The following is a 14,787-nucleotide window of genomic DNA, read 5'->3' as shown; positions in this document are numbered from 1 at the left end:
GCCAAAAACTTGATACGGCAGACACACACAGGAATACGCACGTTACACGCACACTACGCTCAGTAACTGCACATGCTGCAAACAGAGGACTCACATTAGCTGGACCTAATGGCACCAGGAATATTCAGCACCTCCCATATCATGCTGGGACACTCACTCTGTTGTTTCTCTTTCCAGCAGTTGTTGCGCAGGTTGGCGATATAATCCTCTTCTACGCTCCTCTCCACATTCTTCATGTTCGCTCCAGTGTATTCCTCCTCAAAGCTATCGGATACATAGTAAGGAACCTTCAAGAGCTCAGTGACCCTCCTGTGCACGTGCCCCACAGACCTGACAAAAGAAAGAACCCAGAAGTGAAGACCCACGGAGTAACACAGTAGCCAGATAACCCTGGGAGTTTTAATCACAGAATAGATATATATATATTTGTTTGCTGCACCCAAGGCTTTACCAGTGAAGTTAGGAGTGCACTTTGTATATATATATATATATATATATATATATATATATATATATATATATATATATATATATATATATATATATATATATATATATATATATATATATATATATACATATATATACATATACACACACACACACATTCATACAGTATATACAGATCTGGAACAAATTAAGAGACCACAGCAAAATTATCAGTTTCTGTGGCTTTATAGGTTTGTGTTTGTGTAAAATTAACATTTGTTTTATTCTAACTAATGACAACATTTTCCCCAAATTACAAACAAAAATATTGTCATTTAGAGCATTTATTTGCAAAACTGGTGAAAAAAACCTAATGTTTTAACTTCACAAAGATGAATCTGCCCAATTCCAGCCTTGCTAAAGAACCCCCAGATCATCAACGATCCATTACAAAATTTTACAGTGGGTGTTAGACACTGTGGCTTTTAGGCCTCTCACCCACTGTAAAATATGGTGGAGGATCGGTGATCTTTGTGAAGGACGCATGAATCAAGCCACGTACAAGGTTATCCTGGAAGAAAACTTGCTTCCTTCTGCTCTGACAATGTTCCCCAACTTTGACGATTGGTTTTCCCAGCAGGACAACGCTCTGTGCCACCCAACCTGGTCAATCAAGGTGTAGATGAGGACCACCAGATCAAGACCCTGTCATGACCAGCCCAATCTCCAGACCTGAACCCCTTGAAAACCTCTGGAATGTGATCAAAAGGAAGATGGATGGTCACAAACATCAAACAAAGCCGAGCAGTGACATTAAGTCCCCCAACAGCAATGTGAAAGACTGGTGCAGAGCAGCCAAGGCGCATGAAAGCTGCGACCGATAATCAGTTATTCCACCAGATATTTATTTCTGAACTTTTGCTAAGCTAAAACATCAGTTTTGTGTTTACAACCGATTATGAACTTGTTTTGTTTGCATTATTCGAGGTCTGAAAACACTGCATCTTTTTTATTTTCACCGGTTGTCATTTTCTGCAAATAAACTCTCTAAATTACTTTTTTTTTCGAAATTGGGAGAAATGTTCTCCGCAGTTTATAGCATAAAACAAAAAAGTCAATTTTACCTAACCGCATACCTATATATAGTAAAGCCAGAGAAAGTGATCATTTTGCAGTGTGTGTATGTATGTATGTATGTATGTATGTGTGTGTGTGTATGTATGTGTATATGTGTGTGTGTGTGTGTATGTGTATATGTGTGTGTATATGTATATGTGTGTGTATATGTGTGTGTGTGTGTATATGTGTGTGTGTGTGTATATGTGTGTGTATATGTGTGTGTATCAAAGTATCAAATTTGTAGAATTTTGAAAAAGTATGAAGCGAAGACCAAGTCGCCGCCTTGCAAATCTTTTCAACAGAAGCCTCATTTTTAAAGGCCCATGTGGAAGCCACAGCTCTAGTAGAATGAGCTGTAATCCTTTCTGGAGGCTGCTGGCCAGCAGTCTCATAGGCTAAGCGGATTATGCTTCTTAGCCAAAAAGAAAGAGGTTGCCGAAGCCTTTTGACCTCTCCTCTGTCCAGAGTAGACAACAAACAAAGCAGATGTTTGACGAAAATCTTTAGTAGCTTGTAAGTAAAACTTTAAAGCACGAACCACGTCCAGATTGTATAATAGACGCTCCTTCTTTGAAGAAGGATTAGGACACAAAGACGGAACAACAATCTCTTGATTGATATTCTTATTAGATACCACCTTAGGTAAAAACCCAGGTTTGGTACGCAGAACTACCTTATCCGCATGGAAGATCAGATAAGGAGAATCACATTGTAAGGCAGATAACTCAGAAACTCTACGAGCCGAGGAAATAGCTACCAAAAAAAACTTTCCAAGATAAAAGTTTGATATCTATGGAATGAAGAGGTTCAAACGGAACCCCCTGAAGAACTTTAAGAACCAAATTTAAGCTCCAAGGTGGAGCAACAGGTTTAAACACAGGCTTGATTCTAACTAAAGCCTGACAAAATGCCTGAACGTCTGGGACATCCGCCAGACGCTTGTGCAAAAGAATAGATAGCACAGAAATCTGTCCCTTTAAGGAACTAGCTGACAATCCTTTCTCCAATCCTTCTTGGAGAAAAGATAATATCCTGGGAATCCTGACCTTACTCCATGAGTAGCCCTTGGATTCACACCAATAAAAATATTTACGCCATATTTTATGATAGATTTTCCTGGTGACAGGCTTTCGTGCCTGAATTAAGGTATCAATGACTGACTCGGAGAAACCACGCTTTGATAAAATCAAGAGTTCAATCTCCATGCAGTCAGCTTCAGAGAAATTAGATTTTGATGGTTGAAAGGACCTTGAAGTAGAAGGTCCTGTCTCAGCGGCAGAGTCCATGGTGGAAAGGATGACATGTCCACAAAATCTGCATACCAAGTCCTGCATGCCCACGCAGGCGCTATCAAGATCACCGATGCTCTCTCCTGCTTGATTTTGGCAATCAGACAAGGGAGCAGAGGAAACGGTGGAAACACATAAGCCAGGTTGAAGGACCAAGGCGCTGCTAGAGCATCTATCAGCGCTGCCTTGGGGTCCCTGGACCCGTAACAAGGAAGCTTGGCGTTCTGGCGAGATGCCATGAGATCCAGTTCTGGTTTGCCCCAACAATGAACCAATTGTGCAAACACCTCCGGATGGAGTTCCCACTCCCCCGGATGAAAAGTCTGTCGACTTAGAAAATCCGCCTCCCAGTTCTCTACACCTGGGATATGGATAGCTGATAGGTGGCAAGAGTGAATCTCTGCCCAGCGAATTATCTTTGAGACTTCTAACATCGCTAGGGAACTCCTTGTTCCCCCTTGATGGTTGATGTAAGCCACAGTCGTGATGTTGTCTGACTGAAATCTGATGAACCTCATTGTCGCTAGCTGAGGCCAAGTCTGAAGAGCATTGAATATCGCTCTTAGTTCCAGAATGTTTATTGGGAGGAGAGACTCCTCCTGAGTCCACGATCCCTGAGCCTTCAGGGAGTTCCAGACTGCACCCCAACCTAGAAGGCTGGCATCTGTCGTTACAATTGTCCATTCTGGCCTGCGAAAGGTCATACCTTTGGACCGATGGACCCGAGATAGCCACCAGAGAAGAGAATCCCTGGTCTCTTGATCCAGTAAAAGGGGACAAATCTGTGTAATCCCCATTCCACTGACTGAGCTTGCATAGTTGCAGCGGTCTGAGATGTAGGCGTGCAAACGGCACTATGTCCATTGCCGCTACCATTAAGCCGGTTACTTCCATGCACTGAGCCACCGAAGGGCGAGGAATGGAATAAGGAACACGGCAGGAATTTAAAAGTTTTGATAACCTGGACTCCGTCAGGTAAATTTTCATTTCTACAGAATATATCAGAGTCCCTAGAAAGGAAACTCTTGTGAGGGGGCATAGAGAACTCATTTTCTCGTTCACCTTCCACCCATGCGACCTCAGAAATGCCAACACTATGTCCGTATGAGACTTGGCAATTTGGAAGTTTGACGCCTGAATCAGGATGTCGTCTAAATAAGGGGCCACTGCTATGCCCCGTGGCCTTAGGACCACCAGAAGCGACCCCAGAACCTTTTGACCCTCCTGGATCATAGGCAGGATGGTACGGATAGTTTCCATCCTGAATGATGGAACCCTGAGGAATTTGTGTAAGATCTTTAGATCCAAAATTGGTCTGAAGGTTCCCTCTTTTTTGGGAACCACAAACAGATTTGAGTAAAATCCCTGTCCCTGTTCCTCCTTTGGAACTGGATGGATCACTCCCATTACTAGGAGGGTCTTGTACACACTGTAAGAATGCCTCTTTCTTTATCTGGTTTGCAGATAATTGTGAAAGGTGAAATCTCCCTTTTGGGGGGGGAAGCCTTGAAGTCCAGAAGATATCCCTGGGATATAATTTCTAACGCCCAGAGAGCCTGGACATCTCTTGCCCACGCCTGAGCGAAGAGCGAAAGTCTGCCCCCTACTAGATCCGTTACCGGATAGGGGGCCGTTCCTTCATGCTGTCTTAGAGGCAGCAGCAGGCTTTTTGGCCTGCTTACCCTTGTTCCAGGTCTGGTTAGGTCTCCAGACCGTCTTGGACTGAGCAAAAGTTCCCTCTTGTTTTGAATTAGAAGAAGTTGATGCCGCACTTGCCTTGAAGTTTCGGAAGGCACGAAAATTAGATTGTTTGGCCCTTGGTTTGGACCTATCCTGAGGAAGGGCATGACCTTTTCCTCCAGTGATATCAGCAATAATCTCCTTCAAACCAGGCCCGAATAGGGTCTGCCCCTTGAAGGGAATGTTAAGCAGCTTCGATTTTGAAGTAACGTCAGCTGACCATGATTTAAGCCATAGCGCTCTGCGCGCCTGGATAGCAAAACCAGAATTCTTAACCGTTAGTTTAATCAAATGAACAATGGCATCAGAAACAAAAGAATTGGCTAGCTTAAGTGCTCTAAGCTTGTCAAGTATTTCATCCAATGGAGTCGCTACCTGTAAAGCCTCTTCCAGAGACTCAAACCAGAACCCCGCAGCAGCAGTGACAGGCGCAATGCATGCAAGGGGCTGTAGGATAAAACCTTGTTGAATAAACATTTTCTTAAGGTAACCCTCTAACTTTTTATCCATTGGATCTAAGAAAGCACAACTGTCCTCGACAGGGATAGTAGTACGCTTTGCTAGAGTAGAAACTGCTCCCTCCACCTTAGGAACCGTCTGCCATAAGTCCCGTGTGGTGGCGTCTATTGGAAACATTTTTCTAAAAATAGGAGGGGGAGAGAACGGCACACCTGGTCTATCCCATTCTTTAGAAATAATTTCTGTAAACCTTTTAGGTATTGTAAAAACATCAGTGCACACCGGCACTGCATAGTATTTATCCAGTCTACACAATTTCTCTGGCACTGCAATTGTATCACAGTCATTCAGAGCAGTTAAAACCTCCCTGAGTAACACGCGGAAGTGTTCAAGCTTAAATTTAAATGTAGAAACATCAGAATTAGGTTGCATCATCTTCCCTGAGTCAGAAATATCACCCACAGAAAGAAGCTCTCCTTCTTCAGCTTCTGCATATTGTGAGACAGTATCATACATAGTTCTTAAAGCGTCAGTATGCTCTGTATTTCGTCTAACTCCAGAGCTATCTCGCTTTCCTCTAAATACAGGTAGTCTGGCTAATACCGCTGACAGTGTATTATCCATGACTGCCGCCATGTCTTGTAAAGTAAACGCTATGGGCGCCCTGGATGTATTTGGCGCCATTTGAGCGTGAGTCCCTTGAGCGGGAGTCAAAGGATCTGACACGTGGGGAGAGTTAGTCAGCATAACTTCCCCCTCGTCAGATTCCTCTGGTGATAAATTTTTTAAAGACAGAATATGATCTTTATTGCTTAAAGTGAAATCAGTACATTTGGTACACATTCTAAGAGGGGGTTCCACCATGGCTTTTAAACATAATGAACAAGGAGTTTCCTCTATGTCAGACATGTTTATACAGACTAGCAATGAGACTAGCAAGCTTGGAAAACACCTTAAATCAAGTTAACAAGCAAATATAAAAAACGGTACTGTGCCTTTAAGAGAAATTTGAAAAACAGTGAAAAAAGGCAGTAAATCAAACAAAATTTTTACAGTGTGTATAATAAGCTAACAGAGCATTGCACCCACTTGCAAATGGATGATTAACCCCTTAGTTCAAAAAACGGATAAAAAAAACGATATAGACGTTTAACAGTCACACCAAACTGCCACAGCCTTGCTGTGGGCCTACCTTCCCCAAAAAAACGATTTTGGAAAGCCTAAGAGCCCTTTAGAGATGTCCTGTAGCATTCAGGGAACTCCTGGATGTCTCAGTCTGTAATAGTTAATGCGCAAAAAAGCGCTAAACTAGGCCCCTCCCACTCATAGTAACACAGTGGAAAGCCTCAGGAAACTGTTTCTAGGCAAATTTAAGCCAGCCATGTGGAAAAAAACTACGCCCCAATAAAGTTTTATCAGCAAAGTATATATAAAAACGTTTAAACATGCCAGCAAACGTTTTATATTGTAAATATAAAAGAGTATTACCTCAGAAAGTAAGCATGATACCAGTCGCTATTAAATCACTGTATTTAGACTTACCATACATAAATTTGGTATCAGCAGCATTTTCTAGCCTTCACATCTTCTGGAAAAATATTAACTGCACATACCTCATAGCAGGATAACCTGCACGCCATTCCCCCGCTGAAGTTATCTCTCTCTTCAGTCATGTGTGAGAACAGCAATGGATCTTAGTTACAACCTGCTAAGATCATAGAAATCCCAGACAGATTCTTCTTTTTTCCTGCCTGGAACAAAATAGCACAACTCCGGTACTATTTAAAAATAATAAACTCTTGATTGAAGCAAAATAACAGCTACATTTCACAACTTATCTCTTACTACCTCCATGCTTGTTGAGAGTTGCAAGAGAATGACTGGATATGGTAGTGAGGGGAGGAGCTATATAGACAGCTCTGCTGTGGGTGTCCTCTTGCAACTTCCTGTTGGGAATGAGAATATCCCACAAGTAATGGATGATCCGTGGACTGGATACACCTTACAAGAGAAATACACACACACACACACAGGACATGAAACCCAAAATGTTTCTATCACACACACACAAGATAGAACACAATTTTAAACAACTTTCTAATTTACCTCTACTATCACATTGTCTTTGTTTTCTTAGAATCTTTTGTTGAAAAGCAGAGCCGTAAGCTTAGGAGCGTGCACGTGTCTGGAACACTATATGGCAGCAGTTTTGCAAGAATGTTATCCATTTGTAAGAGCACTAGACGGCGGCACTATTTCCTACCATGTAGTGCACCAGATGCTACCTAGGTATCTCTTCAGCACAGAATATCATGGAACAAAGCAAATTTGATAATAGAAGTAAATTCAAAACTTTTTCTTTAAAACGGTTTGCGCTGTCTGAATCACAAGAAATACTTTTTGTGTTTCAGGTTTCTTTAAAGGGACAGTATACACCAATTTTCATATAACTACATGTAATAGACACTACTATAAAGAATAAGATGCACAGATACTGATACAAAAATCCAGTATAAAACTGTTTAAAAACTTACTTAGAAGCTGTCAGTTTAGCTCTGTTGAAAAGGCAGTCGGAAAGCCCACTGCAAGTGGGAAATAGCAGTCAGCCCCCCCTTCTTCTGCATATGAATAGACCCATTACACAAAAAGGAGCAAGCTGGAGTAGGTATACGTTGGTATTCAACTAAAACTTTGGGGCTTGGTTAAGTGTCTGAAAACCAGAGCAATGTTATTTAAAAATAAGCAAAACTATACATTTAAAAAAAAACAAAAAAACAACTATGGGCTAATTAAATAGAACCTCTACAAAACATTTATGCAAAGAAAAATCTAGTTTATAGTGTCCCTTTAAAGCCTTTCTGTACAATGTTTGTCTTTTCCACGTGCCGGTTATATTCAACAGCTTATCCTTGGCTCTGCCTGTGTATGTGACAGCGCAGCTCTCAGATACCCCCTGCTGGCATACTCAGAGTATTGCTTGTAATATATCTACTAAGATGACACCCAAATATACCTCTCTGCACCAGACCTATCACCTTCCTTGCTAACCCGTGTCAATAACGGTCTCTCTCATATCTCATCTTGGATATCCTCTCAACACCTCAAGCTAAATCTCTCCAAAACTTAGGTCTTTATTTCCCCCCTTCTTCCAAAATCTCCACCCCTCATTTCTCTATAACTGTTGATAATTCCATCATTAGCTCTACCCCGCATGCCCGATGTCTTGGGGTGACACTTGACTCCTCACATTTAGGCGTTGGCTAAATCCTGCCGCTTCCACATCTCTAAAATTAGACACTTCCTTACACAAGACACAACTAAGATTTTAATCCACTCTCTCATCCTTTCCCACCTCGACTACTGCAACTCAGTCCTCTCTAGTCTCCCTAGATGCCGCCTAGCTCCTTTACAATCCATAATGAATGCCTCTGCCAGGCTCATCTTCCGTACATGTCGCTCTTCATCTGCAGCCCCTCTCTGCCAATCCCTTCACTGGCTTCCTCTTGCCTCTAGGATTAAACATAAAATCCTCACCCTGACATACAAAGCCCTCAACTGCACTGCTCGCCCCTATATCTCAGACCTTGTCTCCAGATACTCTCCCTCCCGTCCCCTTCGCTTTGCTTACAATTTCCTCCTCTCTTGTTACCTCCTCACATTTCCGTTTACAGAACTTTTCCAGGCTGGCTCCCATCTTGTGGAACTCTCTGCCTCGCTCCATAAGACTCTCCCCTAGTTTGAAAGCTTCAAGCGCTCCCTAAAGACTCTACTATTCAGGGACGCATACAACCTACACTAACCTTCCTATCTCCACTGCTATCCCCTTGAACCCCTTAGCATGTAAGCCTATGAGCCCAGCTGTTTGTAGTTCATCTTCATAAGAGCCCACTACAACAGTGCAACTCTCGGCAGAGCCCTCTACCCATTTGATCCCTGTTGAATCCTATCTTGTATACTGTCTATGTTTATAGCGCTGCGGAATCTGTTGGCGCTCTACAAATACCTGATAATAATACTAGCCCTGGAATAGGTCTGCGGTGGTTATGAGCTTAGGAAATCACTCAACGTTAGTAATAAGGTGAAAATAAACTAAACCCCTTGCAGGATATACCTGAAATACTTCTGCTGGGCCATATATCATAGAATAAAAAAAAATATGCTTACCTGATAAACTTATTTATTTCTGGACACAGTGAGTCCACAAAATCATCAATTACTGTTGGTAATATCACCCCTGGCCAGCAGGAGGAGGCAAAAAGCAACACAGTAAAACAGTTAAAGGGACACTAAACCCAATTTTTTTCTTTCACGATTTAGGTAGAGAATACAATTTAAAACTACATTCCAATTTACTTCTATTATCTAATTTGCTCAATTCTTTAGATATCCTCTGTTAAAGAAATAGCAATGCACATCAATGAGCCAATCACATGAGGCATCTATGTGCAGCCACCAATCAGCAGCTTTTGAGCCTATCTAGATATGCTTTTCAGCAAAGGATATCAAGAGAATTAAGCAAATGAAATAATAGAAGTAAATTAGAAAGCTGTTTAAAATTGCATGCTCTTTCTAAATCACGAAAGAAAATTTTTTGGTTTCATGTTGCCTTAAGTATCACTCCCTTACCCACGACCCCCAGTCATTCGACCGAAGGGAAATGGAGAAAGAGAGAGCAACACAAGGTGCAGATGTGCCTGAGGTTTAAGTAAAAAAATAACTGTCCAGAAATAAATTTATTGGGTAAGCATAAATTTTGTTTTCTTTCTTAAAGGGACATGAAACCCAAAATTTTTCTTTCAGGATTTAGAAAGAGCATACAATTTTAAACAACTTTCTCATTTACTTCTATTATCTAATTTGCTTCATTTTCTTCATATTATTTGCGGAAAAGCATATCTAGATAGGCTCAGTAGCTGCTGATTGGTGGATGTAAATAGATGTATCATGTGACTGGTTCACCCATGTATATTGCTATTTCTTAAATAAAGGATATCTAAAGAATGAAACAAATTAGATAATAGAAGTAAATTGGAATGCTATTTAAAATTGTATTCTCTACCTGATTCATGAAAGAAAACTTTTGGGTTTAGTGTCCCTTTAAGACACGGTGAGTCCATGGAATCATCAATCACTGTTGGGAATCAATACCAAAGCTAGAGGACACAGATGATTAGGGAGGGACAAGACAGGTAACCTACACAGAAGGCACCCCTGCTTACAAAACCTTTCTCCCAAAGGAAGCCTCAGCTGAGGCAAAAGTATCAAATTTGTAAAATGTATGCAGAAGAAGACCAAGTTGCCGTCTTGCAAATCTGTTCCACAGAAGACACATTCTTGAAAGCCCAGGAGGAAGAAAAAGCCCTAGCGGAATGAGCTGTAATTCTCTCAGGAGGCTGCTGCCCAGCAGTCTCATAGGCCAAACGAATTATACTTCTCAACCAGAGAGAAAGAGAAGTAGCTTTCTGACCTTTACGTTTCCCAGAGAAACAAACAAACAATGCAGAAGACTGGCGAAACTCCTTCGTCGCCTGTAGGTAGAATTTCAGAGCACGCACAACATCTAAAGTTGTGCAACAAACGTTCCTTATACGAAGAGGGATTAGGGCATAGAGAAGGAACAACAATTTCCTAATATTCCTATCCGAAACAACTTTAGGAAGGAAACCCAACGTAGTAAGAAGGACCCCCTTATCAGCATGAAAAAATAAGATATGGAGATTCATATTGCAAAGCTGAAAGCTCAGAGACTCTCGGAGCCGAAGAAATAGCACCAAGAAATAAAACCTTACAAGATAACAACTTAATATCTATAGAATGCATAGGCTCAAACTGAGCCTACTGCAAAACTTTAAGAACAAGGTTAAGGCTCCAAGGTGGAGACACCGACTTAAACACAGGCCTGATTCTAATCAGAGCATGACAAAAAGATTGCACATCTGGCACATCCGCCAGACGGACAGAGCAGAAATTTGACCCTCTTGCTGACAAACCCTTCTCCAGACCTTCCTGGAGAAAAGACAATATCCTAGGAATCCTGACCCTACTCCAAGAGTAGCCCTTGGATTCACACCAATAAAGATATTTACGCAATATCTTATGGTAAATTTTCCTAGTAAGAGGCTAGCGAGCCTGAATCATGGTCTGTGGAAAAAGGCAATAGATAGAGGCGCCAATGGTGGAGGTCAATAGTAACTTGTGGGTATTTATATCCAGTTGTATACACAGTGTACTCACATGTATAAGAGGCAATCTGTTATGCCTATAGAGACAGGCTGGATTTTGACAGCAATCCAGCTGGCTGATCCAAAAGATAGAAGGGCAGTATATTGGTGTAAACGGTTCACACCCTGAATGTAGCGTAGCAGTAACCATACATAGCACTCCGAGTGAATAAAGATAAAAACATATTTATTAAAAATATAAAAATGTAACACCCATCTTAGTGCCAACACAAGTATGGCCAATGGAGAAACAGTGCGACACGTTTCTCAGATAAACTGTTTCTCCATTTTTTGGAAGTTGTTAGAGAGCTGCCCTTAGGATCAGCTAGCTGGACTGCTGATAAAATCCAGCCTGCTCCTACTGGCATAATTGATTGCCATTCATACATGTGAGTACCCTGTACTAGCCTATTACAGTTCCATTTAAGAACCATCATTGATCTGCACCATTGTCGCCTCCGGATGGAGTTCCCACCCCCAGGGATGAAAAGTCTGTCTGCTCAGAAAATCTGCTTCCCAGTTGTCCACTCCTGGAATGTAGATAGCAGATAGATAGCAGTTGTGAGCTTCCGCTCACAGGATAATTCGGGACACCTCCTTCATGGCTAAGGAACTGCGAGTTCCTCCCTGATGGATGATGTAAGGCACTGAAGTTATGTTGTCTGACTGGAACCTCATAAACTGGACTGAAGACAACTGAGGCCAAGCCATCAGAGCATTGAAAATCACTCTCAACTCCAAGATGTTAATGGGGAGAGCAGACTCTTCCCGAGTCCACAGTCCCTGAGCCTTTAAAGAGTCCCAAACTGCTGCCCAGCAGGCTGGCATCCATGGTGACAATCACCCAGGAAGGTCTCCGAAAGCATGTACCCTGAGACAGATTTTCCTGAGAAAGCCACCAAGGGAGAGAGTCTCTTGTCGACTAATCCAGATCTATCCTCTGAGATAGATCTGCATGATCCCCGTTCCATTGTCTGAGCATGCTACGTTGTAGAGCTCTCAAATGGAACTGAGCAAAAGGAATGATATCCATGCAAGCAACCATTAGTCCAATTACCTCCATACATTGATAGTGAGTCTATTATAGTCCCTAAAAACACTAACCTTGTGGCTGGAACAAGGGAACTCTTTTCCAGATTTACTTTCCAACCATTGGAGCGAAAAAAAAAAAAGACAACAAGATCTCTGTGAGATTTTTCTCGTTGAAAAGATGGCGCGCCTGGATCAGTATGTCATCCAGATAGGGAAACACCGCAATACCTTGAGACCTGACCACAGCCAAGAGAGCTCCCAGAAACTTTGAAAAGACTCTGGGAGCTGTAGCAAGGCCAAAACGGAAGTGCTTTTCCAGAAAGGCAAACCTCAGAAATTTGTGATAATCCCTGTGAATGGGAATATGAAGATAAGCATCCTTTAGATCTATGATCATCATGAACTGACCCTCTTGTACGAATGGAAGAATTAAACGTATCGTCTTGAAAGACGGTACTCTTAGAAATTTGTTTAAACACTTGAGGTCTAGAATTGGTCTCCTCACTTCGTCAGAGGGTATTTGGATAATCTGATTATCCAAATACCCTCTGACGAAGTGAGGAGAGCCTCACGAAACGCGTAAGGGCGGAGCTACACAACGTGTGATATCACATCCGGTCTCGCGGTCTTGGAACTTAGAGACCTATACCAGCAGCTGTTTTCATTATTCATTCACTCCTTCAACACGGAACTTTGATTTTCTACTACTACAATAAGAGAGACACTGAAGCTCAGTTTCCAAGATGCACGGGACTTCCAATCAGGTCTGTTCATTGTCGTTCTCCACATATGGAGCATTTGTAGTTTTCATTTGCTACAAGAATCATTGGAGTACAGGATTCTTCTTTGAAATTTCTACTTACTACAAGAGACATTGGAGACTTTGGAACATTGGAACTCATGACTCTGCAGCAGCAGATTAGTATACATAATTAAACAGTATACAGCTCTGAATTTTAACTTTTATACCAATATTGGCTTTCGTTTTTTATCCACATGTGCATGTAATGACTATTTTAGAAGTGGACACAATTTTTCCACGGACACCATTTCATAGAGTCTTTTAAACTGAGAGCCTGTTTATTAGGACTTCTACGAATTACTTTTTTCTTTTCGTAACTGCAGTTACTTTTAACCAGTGTAATAAAGGTGTTTTTCTTTACTTTATATTCCATTTATGTTTTTTCACACATCAGTTGATATTTCTGTGTATATTAGTGGGGCAATACATTATATGTGCTCACTTTATATCTCCCATTGATTAGGTTCATTTCTGTGAGTTTTATTGGCTAATGGCCTAACCATCTTCCCTTGTGAGAGTGCTGTCCTAAATCCCCTTTATGTTCACTCACTATATATATATATATATTCATTCTATGCGCTAACAAAGAAGAACCCAACACCTCAGTTGTAACTGAGGCACCTACCTTCACCAAATCCCTCTAGGAATAAACTTATCTGAGTTCCTATATCTGGATGAAGTCTGCACAGCAATTCAGAAACACGCCATCACTCTGCTGTCGGCCCGCTGAAAGACCGAGACGAAATGCCGATCACGTGATCAGCTGAATTAGACTGCGCCACAGAAGCGTGAAACAAACCAAAGCATCACTTTCTGGTTAAGGAGGAAACTGACGCACATATCGAGGCCGTTAAAATTCACACTAACGGTAGACTAAACAGAGATAAAATATATTATCTGTCATTGAAAGTGCTTTAGAATTGACTGTCACCTGTTGACTGGGTAAGGTTAGATGAACAATAAAGAGTTTAATCCCCCTGAACCTTTTCAATAAAAATTGAGCCTAAAGAATAACCCTTTCAATACTGAAGGGTTATGACGTCTCAGTCACATGCCCTGCAATCGTGCCCACTTATCCTCACATAAGGATAAACTGGTCCCTTGTTAGAAAAATTCAGCAAATAATGTAAGTGCATAAGTTCCCCACCTGGAAGAAAACTAAAGCACTTACCTGCCAAATCAGTTGTCCGGCATGTAGACAGCACTAGGTTTGCAAGGACACAGCTCCTCACAGAGACCTATAAGACAGTCACCTACTCAGGTTTTCTATAACAGGGCAGCAAAAGATGTTAGGAAAATCAGTAAGGCCCAACTTACAAATTCCTATCTGCTTTAAAGCCACCACTGCCCTTACTGAAGAGACCAACATGGAGTATAGCTAGACCCAAAAAAACTTGCTTGTAGTACAAGAATCCAATTTTCTTCAGACACCAGAAAGTTCACATCCTCCATTGACAGAGGCAAAGAGAATGACTGGGGGTTGTGGGTAAGGGAGTCATACCTAACAGTTTTACTGTGATGCTCTTTGCCTCCTCCTGCTGGCCAGGAGTGATATTCCCAACAGTAATTGATGATTCCGTGGACTCACTGTGTCTTAAGAAAGGAATGTATATTCATTAACACTGATGGCATCAATAGTAACCAAACATGTATCATGTGAGGACCTCACGCCAATACAATACTCACGGTCTATGGC

The 14,787-nt window shown here is 41.6% G+C and overlaps 1 protein-coding gene across 1 annotated transcript in view; it reads right to left on the bottom strand.

The window, feature by feature from the left end:
* The window catches only part of DNAJB12 (DnaJ heat shock protein family (Hsp40) member B12), a 67,589-nt gene that overhangs the window by 16,712 nt on the left and 36,090 nt on the right, over positions 1–14,787 (bottom strand). Inside the window, exons 6-7 of the mRNA XM_053691922.1 lie at positions 14,778–14,787; positions 158–330 (exon numbers count right to left, since the gene is read on the bottom strand). The exon at positions 14,778–14,787 is cut by the window's right edge and continues 100 nt beyond it. Coding sequence (XP_053547897.1) covers positions 158–330; positions 14,778–14,787 — 183 coding nt within the window. The remainder of the gene's footprint in view (positions 1–157; positions 331–14,777) is intronic.

The sequence above is a fragment of the Bombina bombina genome, chromosome 9 (assembly GCF_027579735.1).
Source record: "Bombina bombina isolate aBomBom1 chromosome 9, aBomBom1.pri, whole genome shotgun sequence".
Classification (NCBI taxonomy): domain Eukaryota; kingdom Metazoa; phylum Chordata; class Amphibia; order Anura; family Bombinatoridae; genus Bombina; species Bombina bombina.
This window is presented reverse-complemented; position numbering and strand designations above follow the sequence as displayed.